Genomic DNA, 24,256 nt, shown 5'->3' on the forward strand with positions numbered 1-24,256 from the left:
TACTCTTCGGAGAGTTAGTGTGGACTTGTTGGGCTGAAGAGCCTGTTTCCACACTGTGGGGAATTTAGTCTAATCTCACACATGAACTACACTGTAAAAAAAAATTGTCCCTCATGTCCTTTTTAAAACTTTCTCTTCTAACCTTAAAAATTGCACGTCAGTTTTGAACTCTGACCGTAGGGAAAAGACCCTTGCTATTCACCTTATCAATACCCTTCATGGGGATGATTCACTGTCCCTTTAGTTTAAGTCATTCACATTTGTAACCTTTATGTCCATAGGTTCAAAGTCACCTGCTCTTCCCAAGCAGCTTACACGTATTACAAGAGTTGCAATTGTAATCCAAAATCTTATTTTCTAAATTAAACCTGTATAAGTGGTCTTTAAATTAATTAATATTGTTGATTTTCACCATCCGCCTTGGAACCTGTACTTTAGATTAATTGCTCATCCAATTAAATATTTCACAAATTTGTTTTGTTCTATCTCCCTTTCAAGCATAGGCCACATTCTTTGGTTCTACTGTTCTGGACAATGGTCTCTTATTTCCAAACCCAAAAGCAGCAATCATATCACTGCTCAATTTTTAAAAAGTTACTTATCTATTGTTACCTTTATACATCTGAACATTGATGCGGTTTGCTTTCCTTTCCGTGCACAAAAGCATCTAACCAATGTTTCCTTCCCTGGGTGTGTTTGATGTGGAAGGAGCTTTATGCTGTATCTAACCTGTGTTGTACATGTCCTGCAATGTCTTGGAACTATGGAGAGAGAGTTTTACCTCATGTAAATTGTGGGGTTTTGACTGACAAGACACTGGTTGCACAAGTGTAGCTTCTCTCATTTTAATTAACACATTGAGTAAGCAAACTGTTTGTTGTATGAACACAGTTCTAATTTCACTGATCTAGTGATTAATTCTGCATTGTAGTAATTGTTTTAAGTATTATCTTGAAATAAGGCATCACATTGATGGCAGAGACAGTAATCTTCTGAAGCAAATTTCTGTGCACAAGTATTAGAGATAAAGAAGATCAAACCACACCGAAACCATGCATAATGTGAAAAAATGTGATATTAATGAATTACTCTAGGTGTTAATGGTGAAGTTAGTGGCATCACAAGCAGAAAATCCAAATATAACTCCATTCCATTGGTCAGCCTCACTCATATGGCTGAAATGTTAGAAGACGTTGATGTGGGAAGCCCAAAGAATATAATGAAATTCCATGGCTAAACATGTTGGTGCTATGTTAAGTGATGAGTCTTCAATGACTCACCATCTTTCTTCTGCTCCTTTGCTTCAGGAGGTAGCCCTATGTTATCACCAGTGCTGTCAGGCATTCTTCCTTCAAAATTTGCAGCTTTCTCCTTTCCTGTGGTCTCAGATCCTAGAAAGGAAGCTGCTTCATCAATAATGAAGCCTGGCTTAATAATCTCCTCCTCAGAAACTCTGATTTCTTCTATCTTTTGATCCAATACTTGCACTTCATTTGCAAATGCTACATTCTTATCACCACTTTCCTCAGATTCTTTGCCATTGTCACTTTTTGCAATCTCTAAAATGTCCTGACTATCAGAAGCTTCGGATTCTATTACTTTTTCCTCAACTGTTCCAATCTCAGATTTATTGTCAATTCCCTCATCATTTTGCTGTTGTCCCTCAGATTCACCATTCCTTATATTAGCTTCTTGCTCGGAATCAGCTGCTTCCTGACTATCCAATTCTTCCTCTTCCAGCACCTTTGACTTGTCCATTTCTTGGCTTGTTGTCTTATCCTCTGTTTCCTTTGAAAAATATTCCTTGTGATACAAGTCATCATTGGAATCATCCACCTCAGGCCAATGCTCACTTCTATTGCCGTTTAGTTCATTTTGTTCTTCAGAATCTGCAGCACGTTCAGTGGCCCCACTTTGTGCTTGCTTTCTTGGTTTGGTTTCTTCACCTTCATGGGATTTGTTGTCATTATTTTCTTCACTTTCATTTTCTGTGCTGTTGTGATCCAATTCTTGTGAATTACCATTCATGTTATCAGCAGGAACACTACCCTTGACATCAGTAGTGTCAGATGCTAGGCTTTCAATTATTTCAGAATTTATAACCAACACCTCACTGTCATTTTTGAAGTTGGCTTCATTGCTTTGAGATTCTTGATCTTTTACATCACACTTAACCACATTATCATGTACAGCAGCACATCTTGAACATGCTGCTACACAGTTATCAATGTGTGACTGACCTTTTTCTTCTTTGTCAAATAATTCCACTGTGGAACTGTGTGATCCCAAGCCTGAACTACCATCAGATGCTGAGTCTGCAGACAGTGGGGGATTGGCTTTTTCTCGTTGCTGCTTACCATTCATAAACTTCTCATCATTCACGTTGACACTTGGGTCTGTGGCCAAGGCTTGGTTTCCTGCAAGAACGACAACATCTTCACTTTTGAGATTAATGAAATCTTGGGTCTGGCTCTAAATGATCAGACATTATCACTAAGTTCAAGACCAATTTTCTGTTTCAATGTGTTTTTGTTAAAAATAATTTAGAGGGAAAATAAAAATTCAAAGAAATGCTGTTACAGACTTAGAAATGTTTGAAGAACAGGTATTGCTACACGTATTGAGCTATATAGGCCTGTGTCACTCAATCGTGAAGCATTGATTGTGAGGATAGTCTATTAAAACTAACACTAAAATCTGTATGCCCCTTTCGAGCATGGTTTTCCAGTAAAAAGGACTTTCATGAGGCAGCAACAAGTAATTGAATTGTGATCAGCACCTTTAGTAAAACTATTTGTCATTGAGTGCAGTGAGTAACAATACTAATTGCATTTTTCCAATCCTTCTGGGACAATTTAAACCAAAGTTAAGTGTAGGGAATATTTTAGTATCAATTCTTACAAGTATCAGCAAACAATAATAGAAGTTGGTAGAATGGCAGTACATGTTAATATTGTTCTGGAGAGAGAAAAATCACCTAGGCTATTGTCTCTAGGCATTATCCAACTTCTGGTTTTCATCATTAAAGGGAAATGTTGAGGGAAATGGCATTGAGTGTTACAATAATGTCACAGGCTGGATCAATCCGAAATTTGACTGTTAGAATGCCTGATGATAGAACAAGAAAGTAGTTACTAGAAATTAAATGTAGTGAAGATAACCACATGGGGGTGTTGTGCGATTTTTTGGAATTACAAAAGTAAGTCCTGTGGTGTCAAGACTGTGTGTATAACTAAATCTTACACAAACACTATCTCTTGTTAAAAAAAAAATCACACAATACCAGGTTAGAGTCTGTTCATTTGGAAGTACAAGCTTTCAGAACACTACTCCTTTGTCAGATAGTTAGTGGGGAGGGATCATAGGAAACAGAATTTATAAGAAAAGATTAGTGTCATACAACTGATGAGATATTTTGAACAAACCTAGATTGCTGTTAAGTCTTTAACCACTTAGGTTTTGATTCATTAATGTGTAAATCCCAGAACTTCAAGTCACAGTCCTGAGTTAACTTAAGATTTAGTAAAAGTCACATCTCCGCTCAGACAATGCATTAAAGGTTTGAGATTAGAGTCTGTCTGTATTCCAACCTTGTCAGACTAAGTTCTCTGACTCAAGGTTGGCATACAGACAGACTCTAACCTCACACCTTTAATGCATTGTCTGAGCTGAGATGTTACCTTTTGTTAAAATATAAACTCTTACATGATCTCAGGACTATGACTTGAAAGAGGTTCTGGGATTTACATATTAAATCAAAACCTGCAACCCCATTTTAAGTGATTAAAGACTTAACAGCAATTGAGGTTTGTTCAATGCATTGTGATCTTTTCCAATAAATTCTGTGTCCTATGACCCTGTCCCACGTGCTATCTGATGAAGAAGCAGTGCTCTTAAAGCTTGTGCTTCCAAATAAACCTGTTGGACTATAACTTGGTGTTGTGTGATTTGTAACTTTGTCCACCCCAGCCCAATACCAGCTCCTCCACATGACTATCTCTTGTGGTATTTCATATAAGAAGCCAAACCAACTTTAGTCTTCATGCAAAGGAAAGGTTGGAAGGTGAAGGATAATCCTCATTGGGCATGTAACAAAGTCCCCGCTTTTAATTCATATATTGTTTATATAACATTTCTTACCTGAACACATACTGTTGTCAATCTTTTCGATCATTACTTATTTTGGTCACCTTTGCAAGGGAAATATCCTATGTAAACCTGCCACATGGTAGTTACATGCTCACACCAATGGAAAGGATTGCATTCTAATTTACACCATGCATCAAATCTCACTATTCTCCTAATTTAAAGAATGTGTTATCACAGCAAGAATTCTTTGAAACAAAGAAGTACCAAGCAATTGTTCTTTGAAACAATGTATTGATTCCACATTATGTCCAACCCCCAGAAACACTCTCACTCCATTAGAAAACTTTACACAGTTTAGGAATTCAAAATGTGAAAAGGTCTATGTTTAACTATGAATGTTTTCAATATGAATGGTTTCCGCCCTGGCTATTTGAGTTAAAGAGCCAGAGTTTCACAAAATTGGAAAGGCTCCATGGACCTTTAAAGTTAGCAGGTGGGACCCAAATGTAGACATCGCCTCCCATTTCAGGTTCAATATTTTCCAGTAGAGAAGAAGTGATAGAGTGTGTCAGCAGAGCCATTTGAACTCAATTTTGGGTTCAAACATTTCCTATGTTGTCAGGTCCAAGAGCCTTACCTGCAGTTTGGGAGCTATGAATTGATGGAGTGGATAGAATGCCTTCAAAGAGTAGGTAAAGCTTGTACAACTGTCATGACATGAAGGTTTTAAAACGATCTGAACTTTAAATTTAAAATAGGCCATTAATGAATGAGAGTTAAAGACAAAAAAAAAACCTTTTTTGGAATGTTTTTATGGGTAGTAGATTAGAATAAAAAGTAGCACGGTTTCAATGTAGGTCTTTGTTGACCTTTCCCTAAAAGTGAATGTTATATCATTATGAATGCTTTTTGTGTTTCAAAAGCTACAGTTATTTCACGGAGGGTTCTAAGTTCACAATTTGGTTGAGCCTTAAAGATGTTATAAGGGTTAGCTGTCTTTGATAATGACATATGAAGCGAAATTAATTTGATTTTTGACAGATTTATTATGTTTTAAACTCATTCATGGAATGACAATGTCACTAGTTAAATGATTGAGGAGATTTAAAAGCATTGAATAGATTTTATGAATGGAAGTTCTTTCACTATCACATCTCTAGCAAAAGAGCTCTCAGCAGTTTAATTTTCCAACTTTACATGACTCCTACGGTCTACCATAGTGGATACTTGATAAGAAGTTATGGATGAGGCATAAAGAGTATGAGAGGCTGTTGGGATGGGTGGGGCATGAGTTGGCATTGAATCAGCTTCATGGGTAATGAGAGGCCATTCAGTTTGTGGGGTGGTGGGGGCGGAATGAGTGGGTAACAAATAGAGCTCTGATAAATTCAAAACCAACTAGGAAAAAAGTCCCAGAGAATTAAGGTGGGTCTTCCAACCACACCCCACATGGGTCCATGTCTCCATGGCTGCCTACAATTTGATTATGTGGTCAGCGAGGTAACTACATTCTGCACCCTGCATTTTGGGTGCTTCTTTTCCCCCCAGGGAGTCTGACAAGGCAAGATATTTCTCAATTTGAGCTACCCAATTCAGTAGTCCATTCGTTTTCTAATTTTCCCTGTAAAAGACAGTAACATCTGTGCAACCACTACCAAATGTTTGTACCCAATTCCAAATTTCTGGGTCAGCAAACTACTTAGTTGGAAATGAAGCCTTGTTCAACATGATCAAAAGTGTGGCTTGCAAAATTTAGTGATCTACCTTGCAAATAAGTCTAATTAATTTCAAATCAAATCAAAGGAAGTTCTCAGCTTTCTTTTTAAAATATTGAAACAAGGTAGTCACAAAGTGACCAAATGGAGGCCAAGAGTTTCTCCACAGAGAAGACAGGGATACTGATGGATGACAGGCTGTTTGCCTCACCCCCAGACATAAACCAAACCCTTCAATGTCATACAGACCTGTGTGGCAGCCTTTTCTCATTCTAAGAAAACGTTTTCCCTCTGGAGAACTAGAAACAATTTCAAAAAGCTGACAACACAGCCCACATTTTGGAATTGGTCTTTTCCATGCACTGGCTTTCAACAGTCAGAATTGTTTTGTTTTACCAACGCAGATGAGCATTACCCTTCATGGGAGAATCTGGGATCAGCAACATCCTCAAGACAGCCAACAATGAAATTACTTTCAAGTTTCAAACTAGGTTTCTTTTAGACCTACACTACAGCTAAAGCAGAAGGATGACAATCCATGAAAATTTGTTAAAATAATTGCTGACACCAAGCCTGGATTTCCATGAAAATTATGGAAAAAAATCTCCACTTGGAATTTCAAAAGATTGACTTCATGTGATGAAATGGGTCTTGCCTAGTAGCAGGAAATGGTGAATCAGCAAGCCTTTATGTACCACGCCAGAATTTATTTTCCATTCAGGTCAACTGGACCAGAATTTGTAATTCTTCTTATTTTGTACATACACCATGCAAACCTCATTACTAGATTCCAGTCAGTAACTCATTCCCAGATTACTGCTATTCTCTCTGCATTTACCCTTGATTATTTTAAAGTGTATAATCCTGTAATTCACACCAGATTAGCAGTTAATCTGTATGTATATCCTTTCATTAAAACCAGTTTGTGATTCATTCTAGGGGTATTACACAAGCATCTCAGTTAGTTTTGTTCCTGAATATCCAATATTTTATATATGGACAACCCAAACCCCTCAAATTGATTCTGTAACCTAGTTCAGTGTTCTACATATAAACAGGCCTTTGAGTGTATGGGTTTATATGTTGCCATTTCTATTACAATGCACTCAACTTACTGCCTGTTTGAAGAACCAGGGAAGCAGTATTGGAAATCCATAAAATATTCTAGCAAAAGCAATGCAGACTAGGTAGCATGTCCAGATAGATTAGCAGTTAAAATTACATGTTCAGATTATGTCCATTGCAGTTTTACCAGAGGTATAGATCAACTTCCTTTTCACCTGGAGGCATTGTCTACAGATATGAACACTATTAGCGGTGATTTCTAAGCTTTTGTTTTGTAGAGTGATGATCTGTTACTGCTTCAGCAGTCATGTCCTGCTCATGAATTTTCTTTTCGATATCATATTCCCTCTATCATTATTCCTATATTCGGGAATTTACTGTTTGTGCAGTTCCAAGGCACCTCATCCAAATTGCCTATTCTTCACCTGTCTATTAAGATAATAATTCAATCATTGCAGGTGTTTACCCATCCGGTCACATCAAATGTTTATGCGTATTCTTTTTGTGATTGAATGGGACCATCTCACTGATCCAGTTTTCAAGCTTCAGCTCCCCTTGCAAGGATGTGAGCACATAGAGTCATAGAGATGTACAGCACGGAAACAGACCCTTCGGTCCAACTCGTCCATGCCAACCAGATATCCCAACCCAATCTAGTCCCACCTGCCAGCACCTGGCCCATATCCCTCCAAACCCTTCCTGTTCATATACCTATCCAAATGCCTCTTAAATGTTGCAATTGTACCAGCCTCCACCATAGAGGCTGAACTGTGCAGGTTCACTGCTCTGAGGTATTGGCTTAAATTATTGTACGATATTGAGAGAGAGTGCTGTACTGTCAGGTATTCTGTCTTGCAGATGAAATGTAAAGTGAATGTTTAAAAAAGACAGTGGTACTATTATCACCTGAATAATATTTGTCCTAGAACTAACATTACCAAAAAATAGACTTACTGGTCTTTTTACATATTGCGGTTTGTAGAATCTTGCTGGACACACATTGCTGCCCAAACTTCCTGGAAAATATTAGTGACTACGCTTCAGATTGAATAATAGACTATAAGACCATTAGACATATGAGCAGAAATTAAGCCCATCGATTGTGGAATCCTTTGGGTTATCCAGAGAACAGGAATCAGAGCAATATATAACTATGGGATCTTTCTTTTCATGAATTACACTGGAGGTTTTACCTTCACTACATACATACAGGCCCAACAAGTGATGGGTGATTGGAATGCTTTTGAAATTCAAAGCTGTTTCATCTCATGAAACAACACTTACACATGTTTCACCGAATTAGTGCTGATGTCATGTACATGTCTCACTAGACTATTTTTCTATGATTCTTGCATAAACCAGCAATTCTCACAACCAACTTTCTAGAATTCCTTTAGTTGCTATGGTAGTTGGTCATGTTTCTATTTGCATAATTTTCTCATTTGGCAAAATTTGCTAGTAGTTGGGTGTTTTCTTTACTTTTCAATTAGTCACAATTAGCATTTTGTGTCGCATGCCGTACTGTCCTCACCGCTATCTTGTCACTATTATCAACAAATACTGCTGCACTTTCATTGCTTATGTTACACTTAGTTGTACCTGAAAAGTAATTTTACAAGTCGGCACAGTCAATCAGTAGGAATTTCTTCCCTCAAAAAAACAGAATTATACAGTCCACTTGTGCATTTGGGGTTGGGGGATTGGCACCTGCCTAACTGCCTACCCAAACCGGTGTCATTTTATGTGGAGTAACCAAAGTTCAATTGTCCCAACTGAGCTGCTTAAATGGACACAAGGGTTATTTTCTTCCCTTTTAAAAACTGGTAGGAGAAATTCAAGAGTAGGCAGAAACCTGGCAAATCACTGTGCTTGGGCATCAGGTGGGAAAGTGTCAGGGTACACCTCCCACAAAGATCTCTTTTCCATATCAGGTGACCCGCCCCAACCAGTGCCGTTCACTGAGTGCTCCCTTCACCCACCCTCTATCAAGACCCTCAAACCCTTCTCCCTAGCATTATCGGAGTCTCATTATTCTTCTATTCTGTGAAACTTTTGGATTTACCTGGTTCTGTACTTTGGGACTCAATTGGAGACTGTGTGTGTGCCTGGCCATTACTGCCACTGGAACTACAGAGCTTTCGGCTAATGAGATTGGTCTGCTGGTTTCCATGGTTGACCCTCAATCTTAGTAAGAAACAAAAAGTCCTGTCTGCATCTAATCAAAGCTCCTTGGGACGTTAAAGGATGGCAGAGAGGCTATGATCAACAGGATCATTTCCCTGATGACTGTTTAGGTAATAGAGTGGGAAACTCTGGCATCCAAAAAAAGGTCTTGCTGGTAGGGTTGTGAAATTTTTTAATTTGCTGCCCCAGCAGACTGTGGAGTCTCATTCATCCAGTATATTCAGGACTGTTATCTATCAGTTTTTTGATCTTGAGGGATTCATGGTGTATAGGCATGAAATGGAGCTGAATTAAGAGATCAGTCATGATGTTTTTGATTAATTGGGTGGACTCAAGAGGTAATTTGGCATACATCTACCCCTATTTCTTATGTTCTTGATTTATGTTAAGGACAAATTAAGAAGAAAGGAAATAGTGTTTGAGTTGATGTTAATTCCCAGCTGAAAATGTGTTCCTGGAAAAGCACAACAGGTCAGGCAGCATCCAAGGAACAGGAGAATCGACGTTGGCTTGAAGAAGGGCTTATGCCCGAAACGTCGATTCTCCTGTTCCTTGGATGCTGCCTGACCTGCTGTGCTTTTCCAGGAACACATTTTCAGCTCTGATCTCCAGCATCTGCAGTCCTCACTTTCTCCTCGAAGTTAATTCCCAATTAACTTGGGTCAAAAGCCCATCATCTACTGTATTACATCAAGATATGGAGGTGCTGGTGTTGGACTGGGGTGGACAAAGTCAGAAGTCACACAATGCCAGGTTATAGTCCACTTCACCGAATGAAAATTCTATACTCTGAAAGCTTGTGATTTCAAATACACCTGTTGGAATAGAACCTGGTGCCATTTGAACTTCTGACTTTGCATAACATCAAGACTTGAATGAGCCTATTTTCCAGAAAATTGATGCTGTTCTTGGTTTTAGATCTTGTAGAATCTTGAAGCGTGCAACAACAGTCCCTCCTAGCTGCCACCTCAGTCAGAATCAAATGACCCACCCACTTCAAACTAACCTTTTAAGTCTATATTTATCATATCCTGAACATTGGAACTTCCAGACAAGAGAAGATGAACACCCATCTAATTCATCATCTATTATCATGGTAAACGTAATACAATGATGCTGTGGCTATCAACAGACCATTGCAATAATTCTATAAATTAGTTGACAGCAGATCCATACTTGCTACAAGGACAATCTCAGTGATAGAATGATTTTAGGAATCAAACATTACTGTGCCTCTTAAGCACATTACACTTACCAAAATTTCTGGCTGTAAGAGCTACTCCTTTTTTTGAGGTATTTTAGGTGTTGGAGGTGATTTCCTTGAATTCCAGGAGCAGCAGTTACTGTTTTATATGCTGTTGCATTGTTTTGGAACTTTGGAAAAAAAAAGTCAAAACAACAGCAGTTTTAAAAGGAAGAAGAGCAGACAAAGGAAGCACATGGTGAGGACAGTGCAGGAGAGAGAGAGAGAGAACCTGCACAGTTACTGTCTTTGCTGTTTGAATTCATGTATCGCTGGACAATCGGAGTGCATCTGGGAAAATTAACAAACAGTGAAATTCACAACTAATCTTGGAGGAACTGTTGGGTGACGTTCACAGCACAGAATCAGATAAGTTAATTGTTGTTTTAAGTCTGTCCGAGAGAAAGGCTGCAGTAGTGAGTATAGTGGATTCTTTCTTGATTATATGTTTTTTCAGACAAGTCTTTTGATTAAACTTAAAATATAAACCATAGCTATTGATTTAACCTGGGGCAGTGTTTGTAGAGGAATAAGACGGTGTTATTTTCTGGGTCAGTAGATTGTGAAGGAGCAAAAATGGCCTTTACAGTGATATGTACTTCTTGTCAGATGTGGGAATTTAAAGAGAGTTTAAGGGTTACTGCAGATTATATCTGCCATAAATGCTGTTGGATGCGAATCTTATCAGATCAAGTAGATTGGTTGGAGAGACAGATAGAAGCGATAAAGAATTTGTAACAGCAACAGTATGTGATGGATGGCAGTTATAGGAAGGGGGAGAAGTCTCAGATACAGTCACATAGATGGGTTAACTCCAGGAAGGATGAGAGAGGTCAGCACCTAGGGCAGGAGTCTTTTGTGGATATACCCATTTCAAACAGGTATGCTGTTTTGGAGAATGTAGAGGGTGATGGATTCTCAGGGGAACGTAGCACGAACAGCAAAGTTTCTGGTATTGAGACTGGCTCTAATGCAATGAGGGGTACGTCGCCTTCCAAGAGATCAATTGTGTTAGGGGATTCTGTAGTCCGAGGTACCGACAGACATTTCTGTGGCCAGCAGAGAAAAAGCAGAATGGTGTGTTGTTTCCCTGGTGCCAGGATCAAGGATGTCTCAGAGAGGGTGCAGAATGTTCTCACGGGGGAGAGGGGCCAGCAGCAGGTTATTGTCCATATTGGAACCAATGATATAGGAAGGGAAAAGGTGGAGATTGTGAAGGGAGATTACAGAGAGTTAGGCAGAAATTTTAAAAGGAGGTCCTCAAGGATAGTAATATCTGGATTACTCCCAGTGCTACGAGCTAGTGAGGGCAGGAATAGGAGGATAGAGCAGATGAATGCATGGCTGAGGAGCTGGTGTATGGGAGAAAGATTCACATTTTTGGATCATTGGCATCTCTTTTGGGGTAGAAGTGACCTGTACAAGAAGGACAGATTGCACCTAAATTGGAAGGGGACTAATATACTGGCAGGGAAATTTGCTAGAACTGCTTGGGAGGATTTAAACTAGTAAGGTGGGACCCAGGGAGATAATGAGGAAAGAGATCAATCGGAGACTGGTACAGCTGAGAACAGAAGTGAGTCAAACAGTCAGGGCAGGCAGGGACAAGGTAGGACTAATAAATTAAATTGCATTTATTTCAATGCAAGGGGCCTAGCAGGGAAGGCAGATGAACTCAGGGCATGGTTAGCAACATGGGACTGGGATATCATAGCAATTACAGAAACATGGCTCAGGGATGGGCAGGACTGGCAGCTTAATGTTCCAGGATACAAATGCTACAGGAAGGATAGAAAGGGAGGCAAGAGAAGAGGAGGAGTGGCATTTTTGGTAAGGGACAGCATTACAGCTGTGCTGAGGGAGGATATTCCCGGAAATACATCCAGGGAAGTTATTTGGGTGGAACTGAGAAATAAGAAAGGGATGATCACCTCATTAGGATGGTATTATAGACCCCCCAATAGTCAGAGGGAAATTGAGAAACAAACTTGTAAGGAGATCTCAGCTATCTGTAAGAATAATAGGGTAGTTATGGTAGGGGATTTTAACTTTCTAAGCATCGACTGGGACTGCCATAGTGTAAAAGGTTTAGATGGAGAGGAATTTCTTAAGTGTGTACAAGACAATTTTCTGATTCAGTATGTGGATGTACCTACTAGAGAAAGTGCAAAACTTGACCTACTCTTGGGAAATAAGGCAGGGCAAGTGACTGAGGTGTCAGTGGGGGAGTACTTTGGGGCCAGCGACCATAATTCTATTAGATTTAAAATAATGATGGAAAAGGATAAACCAGATCTGAAAGTTGAAGTTCTAAATTGGAGAAAGGCCAATTTTGATGGTATTAGGCAAGAACTTTCGAAAACTGATTGGAGGCAGATGTTCACAGGTAAAGGGATGGCTGGAAAATGTGAAGCCTTCAAAAATGAGATAACGAGAATCCAGAGAAAGTATATTCCTGTTAGGGTGAAAGGGAAGGCTGGTAGGTATAGGGAATGCTGGATGATGAGAGAAAATCGAGGGTTTGGTTAAGAAAAAGAAGGAAGCATATGTCAGGTATAGACAGGATAGATCAAGTGAATCCTTAGAAGAGTATAAAGAAAGTAGGAGTATACTTAAGAGGGAAATCAGGAGGGCAAAAAGGGGACATGAGATAGCTTTGGCAAACAGAATTAAGGAGAATCCAAAGGGTTTTTACAAAATATATTAAGGACAAAAGGGTAACTAGGGAGAGAATAGGGACCCTCAAAGATCAGCAAGGCAGCCTTTGTGTGGAGCCGCAGAAAATGGGGGTGATACTAAATTAATATTTTGCATCAGTATTTACTGTGGAAAAGGATATGGAAGATATCGACTGTAGGGAAATAGATGGTGACATCTTGCAAAATGTCTAGATTACAGATGAGGAAGTGCTGGATGTCTTGAAACGGTTAAAAGTGGATAAATCCCCAGGACCTGATCAGGTGTAACCGAGAACTCTGTGGGAAGCTAGAGAAGAGATTGCTAGGCCTCTTGCTGAGATATTTATATCATCAATAGTCACAGGTGAGGTGCCGGAAGACTGGAGGTTGGCAAACGAGGTGCCACTGTTTAAGAATGGCGGTAACGACAAGCCAGGGAACTATAGACCGGTGAGCCTGACCTAGGTGATGGGCAAGTTGTTGGAGGGAATCCTGAGGGACAGGGTGTACATGTATTTGGAAAGGCAAGGACTGATTCGGGATAGTCACCATTGCTTTGTGCGTGGGAAATCATGTCTCAAACTTGATTGAGTTTTTTGAAGTAGTAACAAAGAAGATTGATGAGGGCAGAGCAGTACATGTTTTTCGGACTGGAGGCCTGTGACCAGTGGAGTGCCACAAGGATCGGTGCTGGGTCCTCTACTTTTTGTCATTTACATAAATGATTTGGATGCGAGCATAAGAGGTACAGTTAGTAAGTTTGCAGATGACACCAAAATTGGAGGTGTAGTGGACAGCGAAGAGGGTTACCTCAGATTACAACAGGATCTGGACCAGATGGGCCAATGGGCTGAGAAGTGGCAGATGGAGTTTAATTCAGATAAATGCGAGGTGCTGCATTTTGGGAGAGCAAATCTAAGCAGGACTTATACACTTAATGGTAAAGTCCTAGGGAGTGTTGCTGAACAAAGAGACCTTGGAGTGCAGGTTCATAGCTCCTTGAAAGTGGAGTCGCAGATAGATAGGATAGTGAAGGCGGCATTTGGTATGCTTTCCTTTATTGGTCAGAGTGTTGAGTACAGGAGTTGGGAGGTCATGTTGCGGCTGTACAGGATATTGGTTAGGCCACTGTTGGAATACTGCGTGCAATTCTGGTCTCCTTCCTTTCGGAAAGATGTTGTGAAACTTGAAAGGGTTCAGAAAAGATTTACAAGGATGTTGCCAGAGTTGGAGGATCTGAGCTACAGGGAGAGGCTGAACAGGCTGGGGCAGTTTTCCCTGGAGCGTCAGAGGCTGAGCGGTGACCTTAGAGGTTTACAAAATTATGAGGGGCATGAATAGGATAAATAGACAAAGTCTTTTCCCTGGAGTCGGGGAGTCCAGAACTAGAGGTCATAGGTTTAGGGTGAGAGGGGAAAGATATAAAAGAGACGTAACGGGCAACTTTTTCACGCAGAGGGTGGTACGTGTATGCAATGATCTGCCAGAGGATGTGGTGGAGGCTGGTACATTTGCAACATTTAAGAGGCATTTGGATGGGTATATGAATAGGAAGGGTTTGGAGGGATATGGGCCGGGTGCTGGCAGGTGGGACTAGATTGGGTTGGGATAACTGGTTGGCATGGATGGGTTGAACCGAAGGATCTGTTTCCATGCTGTACATCTCTATGACTCTATATGCCATTGAACATTCATGCTCTTACCTCTCTTCTCCTGTCACTGAAAGCATCATATTTGCTTTCAGGCTATCAAAGATACACTTTTCAATGTCTTTTCCTCCTTCCTTTCCAAACTCCAATTAACCCAAAACTGGATTCCTTTCCAACATTGGATAACACACTCCCTGGAGTCTTTGCCTTTGACAGATTGACAGATTGTAATGGTTCCCAGTTCCTCTCCATCTCCTAGCCTTTCCTTCCGATGTCATCTTTCATCACATTCCAGGCCCTGTGACTCTGACAAGCTGCTTTTCCCTCCAACTCTCAACCATACTGCCCTAACCTCCTCCTCCACCTCCTCCTCCTCCTCCCTCCTACCTTCGCGCCCCAATAAATCACATTGAAACAGGTGAGAGAAGTGGTGACACAAAAACCTCAGACAAAAATTAAGTCAGATTTCTCTAACTTGTTTGCGAATTTCTCATCTTTTATAGTGCTGCATCTCCTCACATTGTCAAAACCTTAGATGGCTTCCCATATGTAAAGGTATTTGGATAAATGTAATTCTTGAATAAAATTGACAGCTCCAAACATTAAACCTTGTTTAGTCAGATTTGTCACATTACCTTTTTCCATGATTTTATTCAATAGGTTAGATACGGTGAAACTCTCTCTTCAGATGAATTAATATGTCTGTATTTCAATCTGGGGATATATTTTAGAGTTCAGATTCATAAGCCGACAGAGAGTAGAATAGTGCATGTACAATTCAAACAAGAAAATTTGGTAAATAACACACAAGTACAACACTGCAACAGGACTACATTTCAAGAAGACTGAGCAGAAAATCTAGGCTGACACTCCAGCATGTACTGATAGAGGTGCCATCTTTTGGATGAGACATTGACCCAAGAGTCCATCCGCCCTGTCAGGTGTCTGTAAAATATTTAATAGCACTATTTCAAAGAAAAGATATTTTCCCTGGTGTACTAGACCATTTACAATCACTTCAAACAATACTTCAAGCCATAGTACTGTGTGTGAGTTTACTGTGTGCAAATTGGCTACAGTGTTTCATTAGCTTTTACATACTTTAGATGGTTTAAGCCTTTTAAGGGTGCTATAGAAATACAAGTCATCCTTTCTACTTACACAAGACTGGGCTGCCTGAGGTTTGACAACTGGCTTTTCTATCTTTGGGTTGGATCTTGCTAACCTATTCAGTGATGCTATAGTTTTTGTAGAAATAAATCACTGACAGGCTATTCAGATCAACCAAACTAGCAACTCAATTGCAGCTCTCAAATTTAAATCTCCTTTTCCTGTGTTTTCCCCAGAATTAATTCAATGTTTTGGAGGGGATCTTTGATACATACTGACAAAGTCCTGCGACGCTCAACAATTCTGATACATCTCTGGGGATCCCATACAAACATTGGCATATTTCTGTGGAACCAATTCAAAGACTGACACCCTCTTGTGGACACCAAGCAATACTGCCTCACTGCTGCTACTACTTACTAATATTGTCAGGCTCCAATGACAGTTATTCTATGAATATTGACCAATTCCTTGGGAACTAATCCAAGTATTGGCATACTTCTGGGAATCCATTTAAATATTGGCAACCTCTTGGGAATCCCTCATCAATATTGGCAGATTCTTTGGGACAGCATCAATTTAGCCCCACCTTTCATCCTACCCTGGCATACTCCCAATGGCCATCAATTAATATTGACATTCTTTGGGAACTCATTCAAACAAATATTTGCACATTCTTGGCACTCTTGATACCAACATTGGCACAATTCTGGAAGCATGTGTTCTAACCTCAAATGTTTGAAAAAAATAGCCTGAACAAAAAACAAAGGTTACGGGAAAAGGCAGGTTACGAGAAATGTCAGATAAGCCATGATCCTGTTGAATAGCAGAGCAGGCTCAAGGGGCGAAACAGCCTATTCCTGTTCCTATTTTCTATGGTCAAGTACCCAAACAATATCCCTGGTCAAGTAGGAGGTACTGTACACCAGAGCTTGAAGGATCCAACTGCAGCCTAAAGGTGGCCAATTAGTGACTACATTTAAAACATTATTTATATTTTTAAACTCTTTTATGGGATGTGGGCTTTAATGGCAAGCCTGACATTTATTGGGTAGTTGCTAAGTAATTTCAGCCAACAATTAAGTGTCAAATAAATTGCTGTGGATCTTCTGTTACATGTAAGTCAGATTTCCTTCCCTAAAGGGCATTCATGAACCAGATGGGTTTCAGTTATAGTTTCATGGTCACCATTATTAGCTTTCAGTAGCAAATTTTATTTGTTCAATTTACACCAACGGCCAAAGTGTGATTGGAATCCCTATCTGCAGAGGCATTCAGTTGAAAGCATATCTGCATTCTAATCCATTGACATTACCACTAGAGCAGTAACACAACTGTTTGCAGTCCAGATTGAGAACTTTCCAGCATACTCTACCTGTTGCAGCATCATCATTAATTGGGGTTTCAAGAGCTTTGTTTGTGGTAACTCATTACTTTCTTGTGCCCATTGTTGTACTTGTTCACAGCAGGTCAGGCAGCATCCAAGGAGGAGAATCAACATTTCAGGCATGAGCCTTTCCTGATGAAGGGCTTATGCCCGAAACATCGATTCCAGCATCACTCGACTACATACTGAGCTGTTCTAGTCTACATTTTATCTAAATAGATACAGAGGCACTGGTATGTAACAAAACAAATTTACGAGGATATAACCAGAAGTTAGAGGTTAGTAATCTCAGGAAGACTGAACAGTCTGGGGTTCTTTTCTTCATGACCTGATAAGTTTTTAAAATTATGAAGGCGTATTAATTTAAAGACGATGTCTCCATTTGTGGACAGGAATGCAAAACTAGAGGTCATAAATAATTTACTAATAAATCTAGTAGAATTGGAAGAGAAATGTCTTTACCCAGAGAATGGAGAGAATGTGGAATTCATTATCACATGGTGCAGTTTAGGGTATTAGCAGTTTTCAGGAAAGTTAGGTGAATATATGAAGAAAAAAAATCACTGGAAGGATGTATTTGTAAAATTAAATTAGTTAGGGTGGAAAGAAGCTCAAATACCAGCCTGGACAAGAAGAGTTTAATAACCTGTTCTTGTGGTGTGCTATGTACAGTATAGTATACATTTATATATCCAGAAGTGCTCTTATACACGTAAAAACATTTTTCTCCCCATCAGCAAATCACCTATGTTTTTTTTTCCATCTGCAAACCACCACCCGTAAATCACCCGTATTTCCCATTGAATAGTTTGTCATGTATTTTTTAAATAAACCTGTTCAGAGATGTTCTTACATACTTCTGGAGCAGGTGGATCCCAAACTTGGCTTCCAGAGGCAGGAACACTACTACTGTGCCACAAGAGCTTAGCTTTCAATGTAGAATGGATCAGCCCATTCAGAAATATTACTATGCACCTCTAGCGAGAGGTGGAACTTGAATTTGGGTTTCCTGGCTCAGAGGTAGGGACACTACACTGAGCCACAAGAGCACCTAGCTTTCTATGTATAAAGAAACTCCAATATTGGAACAGATCAGCCAAAAGCACCTGTTACCCAGAATTCTGGAGAATGCAATTAAATATAAATAGAGAACCACACCAGCTAAATTTAGCAACAGCTCCTGAAACATTAAGAACCTTGACCAAAACATACCGAGATTGTTAGACTTCAGTAACACAGCAAAAAATTTAGATCTTGTTTTATAAATTATGATGTCTTTATGTTACTTCTTCATTTTATAATTGTTTCCTTCCTTTTCTTTCTCATCAAAATATGACTTATCTTTGAGATTAGAAATCCATGTTGTGTTTTGGCTGTGAATCATCTCACCACTCATAATTCATCCTTGCTTGCTTCAATCCTCATCTCTATACTACCTGATTCATCTTGCATCCCACACAATTGTCTTGCCTTTCATGCATCTCATGTGTCCAATAATGTGTCTTTCCTGTAGTTTGTCCCTATAATCCTCACCACTTCAATTCCTCTCCCTTATCTCTGCTTTATATCTATTTAACTCACACCGGATTCTTCACCTCTCCAGTTTCTTATCATTTCAGTCACACTTTCTATAGTTCTTCATCTCTAATCTCTTGCCCTGCCAGGTCCTCACTTGGCATGAAGCCACATTTCGTGCATTAACTAACAGAGAATCTTCAAGGGAATTCAATATTAGAAGCATATTCACAACTGAAACTCATTCTGTTCTAACGTCCTCAGATACATAAGCATAAGCATGAGCAGGAGCTGTGTACCTAAATATTTTAAACAATTCCTGCACAGCAGTAATAAGAATAAGGAACACCATTAACAAACTATTTGCAGGTTGAGGGTTTGGCCTGTAAATAGGTCAGTTCACTAGTATTTAGTGGTACTTGTACAACTTGGCATCAAGTGTCAAATAATTGACAGACAGTAACATAAGATTACAAAATGACATAAAATGGAGCTGGCCTTTGACCCTACAGTGACATAAACATGATTAAGTTACATGCGACACGAAGCGATGATCTGGGGATGCTGGAAAGCATTAATTCATTGCAGCATGAACTAAGGCTCCAATTTTCAACACTGGTCTCAGTGGTGTCCCTTCATGGTATATTGCCAAGATTCAGTTGGAAAAGAAACAAAAAATGGAGCAAGAGAAATGGAATCTGTGGACACCGTTTGACTGTGCTTTTCTATAGTCCCCTAGTATTCCAATCGTAGTGCAAACATTTTGCCCTTGGTTAATACGATGATTCAACAAAAATCTCCAATGGTTAACAGGCAGAAACTAGCTGGATGAAACAACCAAGGGCTTCAACACCATCCAGAACAGAACAAGTCACTCGACAGGCGCTCTAGCTTCTGGATTTAATGTCCAAGCTTTCCATCACCGTGGCTGCAAGCTGAAGGATCTCCACAATGTATTGCAGCAACACTCAAAAAAAATTACTTCAATGACAACTCTCTTCCCTACAAGCTCTACTATTGAGAAGGATAAGAGTTGCAATAATGTTGGGATGTTACCTCTTCCAAGTTGCTAACTTAGAAATATATTATTCTTCCTTTATGGTCTTGGGATGATATTGTGGATTTCCTGATTCAGCATTGTTTTAGGAGGACTTCCATTGAATGGACTGGGGAGGTCCAACACTGCCCACTCAAGGGAAACTAACAATGGACAATTATTGAACCCTTATCCATGTTGTGCATATTCAGGAAAATTCATTAATTTCAGTTGCAGTCTGTACAGTAGAGCACTTTGCAAACTAAGCCCAGATCTCCCCCTGCTGGCTGCATATTAGAAAGTCATGGATCTATGGGTTGGGGAGTGGGGAAGAAAGTTGGAATTCAAGCTTAAGTCTGAGGAAGTCCTCTGGAAAGCCCCCACTCAAAATCAGATTGTCTGTCCATGAACTAACAGCAGAATCCAGTCTCAATATGTTTTTGGTGACCGAAGTCGATTTTATCTCCTTGTTAATTGCACTTATTTTACCTGTTTATGTAAACTTTCTTTCATGCCTACAGAATTTCTGTCAACAATACTGAATTTCAGAGTATTTCTTTCTGTGAAGCAGTATAAGATATTTTGATGAGGTAACACACATATTAGTAGAATTAATAGAAAGTATTGGATCCAAACTTTTATGACAGGTTCCTTAACCCTCCATTTCAGTCAGTCAGTCAGTCAGTCATTCATTCATTCAGTTAGCTACAGATTGAAGACTGCTCTGTGCTGTAAATCTATACAATTAAAAATATTTAATCATTTATCAATCTTAAGGGGTCAAGTGTGAGGTGGCAATGAATCATCAGGTCAGTCTCTGGTTCAAAGTGGTGGATATAGCACCTCTGAATGGATCATACTAAGGCCCCCTCATTGTACTACTTGGAAGAGGAGATAAATTCTCCCTGTGTCCTCACCACATTTACTCATCATCAACATCAATAAAACAGATTATTGCTCATTATTATATGCTGTTTGTGGGAGCTTGCTGTGCGCAAATTGCTTTCAGCACTTCCTACATTACAACAGTGACTAGATTTCAAACATACTTCAACGGTAGTGAAAGTTGTTAAACATTTTGAGTTCATTAAAGGCACTATCTAAATGCAAATTCTTCCTTCCTTACAAACTGGATATATTGTATGCCAGTCTGTGGTGTCATCTGGTGGAACCAGGCAATTGAATGAAGCAGGTGCTGGGGATTTGGGAATTCTAACACCAACCCAAATCCAACAAACTGCCAACACAATCTCAGAGAGAGGAAAAAGGGAACAGCTAAAAACTGGAATTCCTAACAGAACAGAGTCCCACACTCACCAAACCTGGTGAAGGGTGTCTGTGTCTCAACAAGTTGAGGGGCACACTAGATTCTGTTGTTCAAAACATTTCAATTCTTTTGAAACTTAAAAAATGTCCTTAAATGGTCAGGAAGATGGGATAAATCTGTGTGACAGCGCACGGAGCCAGCAACTGCCGCTGGCTGGGTGAGGCGATCGGCTAGGACTGGTGTCCAGTTACAAAGCCATTTCCATACTTAGTTCCTTTACACTAACCCAGAATACTCGGACATGAGCAACAGCAGACTCGCTAGATCAAATTAACCCAAGGGCGCACAAGGGTAACTAGAACAGTTCCCTCCCCCACCCCACAAAAAAAGGACTTATATTAATCGCAAGAAAATAGTAAAAATACCCCTTTTAAATTCCACTCAGTATGTTCAAGAGAACAGTCGCCCTATTCAGTCTTACGCGTTCTACTTTAACAAACTCTCCTCACATTTTGCAGCTTGGCACTATTTGTTTAAGTAGAAGGGATGGTCACAAAAAACGTTTTTAATTTCCAAACCCTCAAACTCAGCCTGCAGTGCCGAGATGAGCTTTAAGTTTAAGAACTCGCTTCCCTAAATGTATGTTTTTACAGAATCAGTTGCTTGGAGGTTAAACATTCCAGTTGCTGTTCGTGCCACTACTGAGTAGCCTCAATCTAGACTCTTCATTGAAGCAAATTTTAAAGTTTCTGTGACATCGAGGCACAATGCAAAAAAAAAACAAAATAAAAGAAGCAAGTTTGGGGAATGCTGTCAACCTACGAATGAGTTAAAAAGAGGGACTTACCTGGCGTCACAAAGACGAGCAGAGAGAGGAAGATACTCAATGAGACCAGTCCCTTCATTTTGACTGTCAGGAACAACCTGTCAGCGAGCAGTAATATATAGGGGAGAAGGTTGGAGGTCAGAGGGTGTCCTTAAAAGGCGGAATCAAAGGTCAAGAGTCTATCATGACAATTATCGTTCAGTAGGAGATCCATTGACCAAGATCAGGTGTTTGTTCTGTTTTTGAACTGTGTTCAATCCAACATTGGTAGATTTGATTGTGAAAGTTTAATGTTATATCTATCCTTTATACCCTTAAGCTTCAGTTACCCAAACTCTGAAATGATACCTCTAACTGAGTGTGCAATGTCATCTATCTTCAATGTTATTTTAAATAGCTTTAAAGCAGTGAACCCGCGAGCGGCTAAGAATGAGAAATACATTAGTGGAATATCACATATGCAATCTGATTTTGCGTGTATGAAATATTTTAGTATTATTTTGAAAAACAAAATATTTGTGACCTTGTGATATTTTGCTTTCATAGAGTCAGAGAGTTGTACAGTGCAGAAACAGACCTCTTGGTCCAACTTGTCCATGGTGACCAGATATCCTAAATTAATCTAGTCTCATTTGCCAACATTTGGCCCATATTCCTCTAATCTAATCTAATCTAATCTAATCTAAACCCTTCCTATTCATATACCTATCCAGATGCCTTTTAAAATGTTGTAATTGCACCCACCTCCACCACTTCCTCTGGCAGCTCATTTCCATATACACACCACCCTTTGCGTGAAAACTTTTCCCCTTTGGTCCCTTCTAAATCTTTCCCCTCTCACCTTAAACCCTGATGCCCTCTAGTTTTTGACTCCACTATCTTGTGGAAAAGACCTTGATTTTTCACCCTATCCATGCCCATAATGATTTTGTAAACTTCTATAAGGTCACCCCTCATCCTCCAAAGCTTCAGGAAAAATAGCCCCACCTTTTTCAGCCACTTCTTCCAGCTCAAACCCTCAAACTCTGACAACATTCTTGTAAATCTTTTCTGAATGCTTTAAAGTTTCACAACACAGAGTCATAGAGATGTACAGCATAGAAACAGACCCTTTGGTCCAACCCGTCCATTCCAACCAGATATCCCAACCCAATCTAGTCCCATCTGCCAGCACCTGGCCCATATCCCTCCCTCCCTATTCATATATCCATCCAGGTGCCTTTTAAATGTTGCAATTGTACCAGCCTCCACCACTTCCTCTGGCAGCTCATTCCATACACGTACCACTCTCTGAGTGAAAACATTGCCTCTTAGGTCTCTTTTATATCTTTCCCCTCTCACCCTAAACCTATGACCTCTAGTTCTGGACTAAAGACTTTGTCTATTTATCCTATCCAAGCCCCTCATGATTTTATAATCCTCTGTTAAGGTCACCCCTCAGCCTCCAACACTCCAGGGACAACAGCCCCAGCCTGTTCAGCCTCTCCCTATAGCTCAAATCCTCCAAACCTGGCAACATTCTTGTAAACCCTTTCAACATCTTTCCGATAGGAAGGAGACCAGAATTGCACACAATATTCCAACAGTGGTCTAACCAATGTCCTGTACAGCAGCAACATGACCTCCCAACTCATTACTCTGACCAATAAAGGAAAGCATACCAAACACCTTCTTCACTATCCTATCTACCTGCAACTCCACTTTCAAGGAGCATCTTTACTATAGCGGGAAGACCAGAATTGAACACGGTATTCTAAAAGTGACCTAACCAGTGTCCTGTACTGCCACAACATGACATCCCAATTCCTATACTCAATGCACTGACCAATGAAGGCAAGTGTAGCAAAAGCCTTTTTCACTACCCTGTCTACCTGCAACACCACGTTCAAGGAACTGCACTCCAAGGTCTCTTTGTTCCACAGTACTCCCCAGGACATTACCATTCAGTGTATTAGTATTAGGAGACCGCCCTATGGCTGACCACTTCAACTCCCCCTCCCACTCTGCCAAAGACGTGCAAGTCCTGGGCCTCCTCCACTGCCAAACTCTAGCCACCCACCACCTGGAGGAAGAACACCTCATCTGCCACCTTGGAACTCTCCAATCACATGGGATCAATGTGGATTTCACCAGTTTCCTGATCTGCCTTCCCCCCACCTTATCCCAGATCTAACCCTCCAACTCGGCACCACCCTCAACTGTCCTATCTGTCCATCTTCCTTCCCATGTATCGACTCCACTCCCCACTCCGACCTATCATCATCACCCCCCAACTTCATCTACCTATCGCTTCCCAGCTATCTTCCCCTCAGCCCCCACCTCCTCCAATTTATCTGTCACCACCTTGGGCGCCCCCCACCCCCACATTCCTGATGAAGAGCTTGTGCTCAAAAAGTCGACTCTCCTGCTCTTCGGATGCTGCCTGACCGGCTGTATTTTTCCAGCACCACACCTTTTGACTCTGATCTCCAGCATCTGCCGTCCTCTTTATT

General features: G+C 40.2%; 1 protein-coding gene across 2 annotated transcripts in view; it reads right to left on the reverse strand.

Moving 5' to 3' along the window:
• srlb (sarcalumenin b) overlaps positions 1 to 21,869 on the reverse strand; it is a 58,685-nt gene extending 36,816 nt beyond the window's left edge. For both annotated transcript variants that reach the window (XM_043711466.2, XM_043711465.2), the window contains exons 1-2: positions 21,786 to 21,869; positions 1,281 to 2,417 (exon numbers count right to left, since the gene is read on the reverse strand). In XM_043711466.2, the coding sequence (XP_043567401.2) occupies positions 1,281 to 2,417; positions 21,786 to 21,843 (1,195 nt within the window). In that variant the 5' untranslated portion in view covers positions 21,844 to 21,869. The remainder of the gene's footprint in view (positions 1 to 1,280; positions 2,418 to 21,785) is intronic.
• Between the last annotated feature and the right edge of the window lie 2,387 nt (positions 21,870 to 24,256).

This window comes from Chiloscyllium plagiosum, unplaced genomic scaffold (genome assembly GCF_037043375.1).
Source record: "Chiloscyllium plagiosum isolate Xiang-an unplaced genomic scaffold, Cpla_swu_hap1 HiC_scaffold_20, whole genome shotgun sequence".
Taxonomy (NCBI): domain Eukaryota; kingdom Metazoa; phylum Chordata; class Chondrichthyes; order Orectolobiformes; family Hemiscylliidae; genus Chiloscyllium; species Chiloscyllium plagiosum.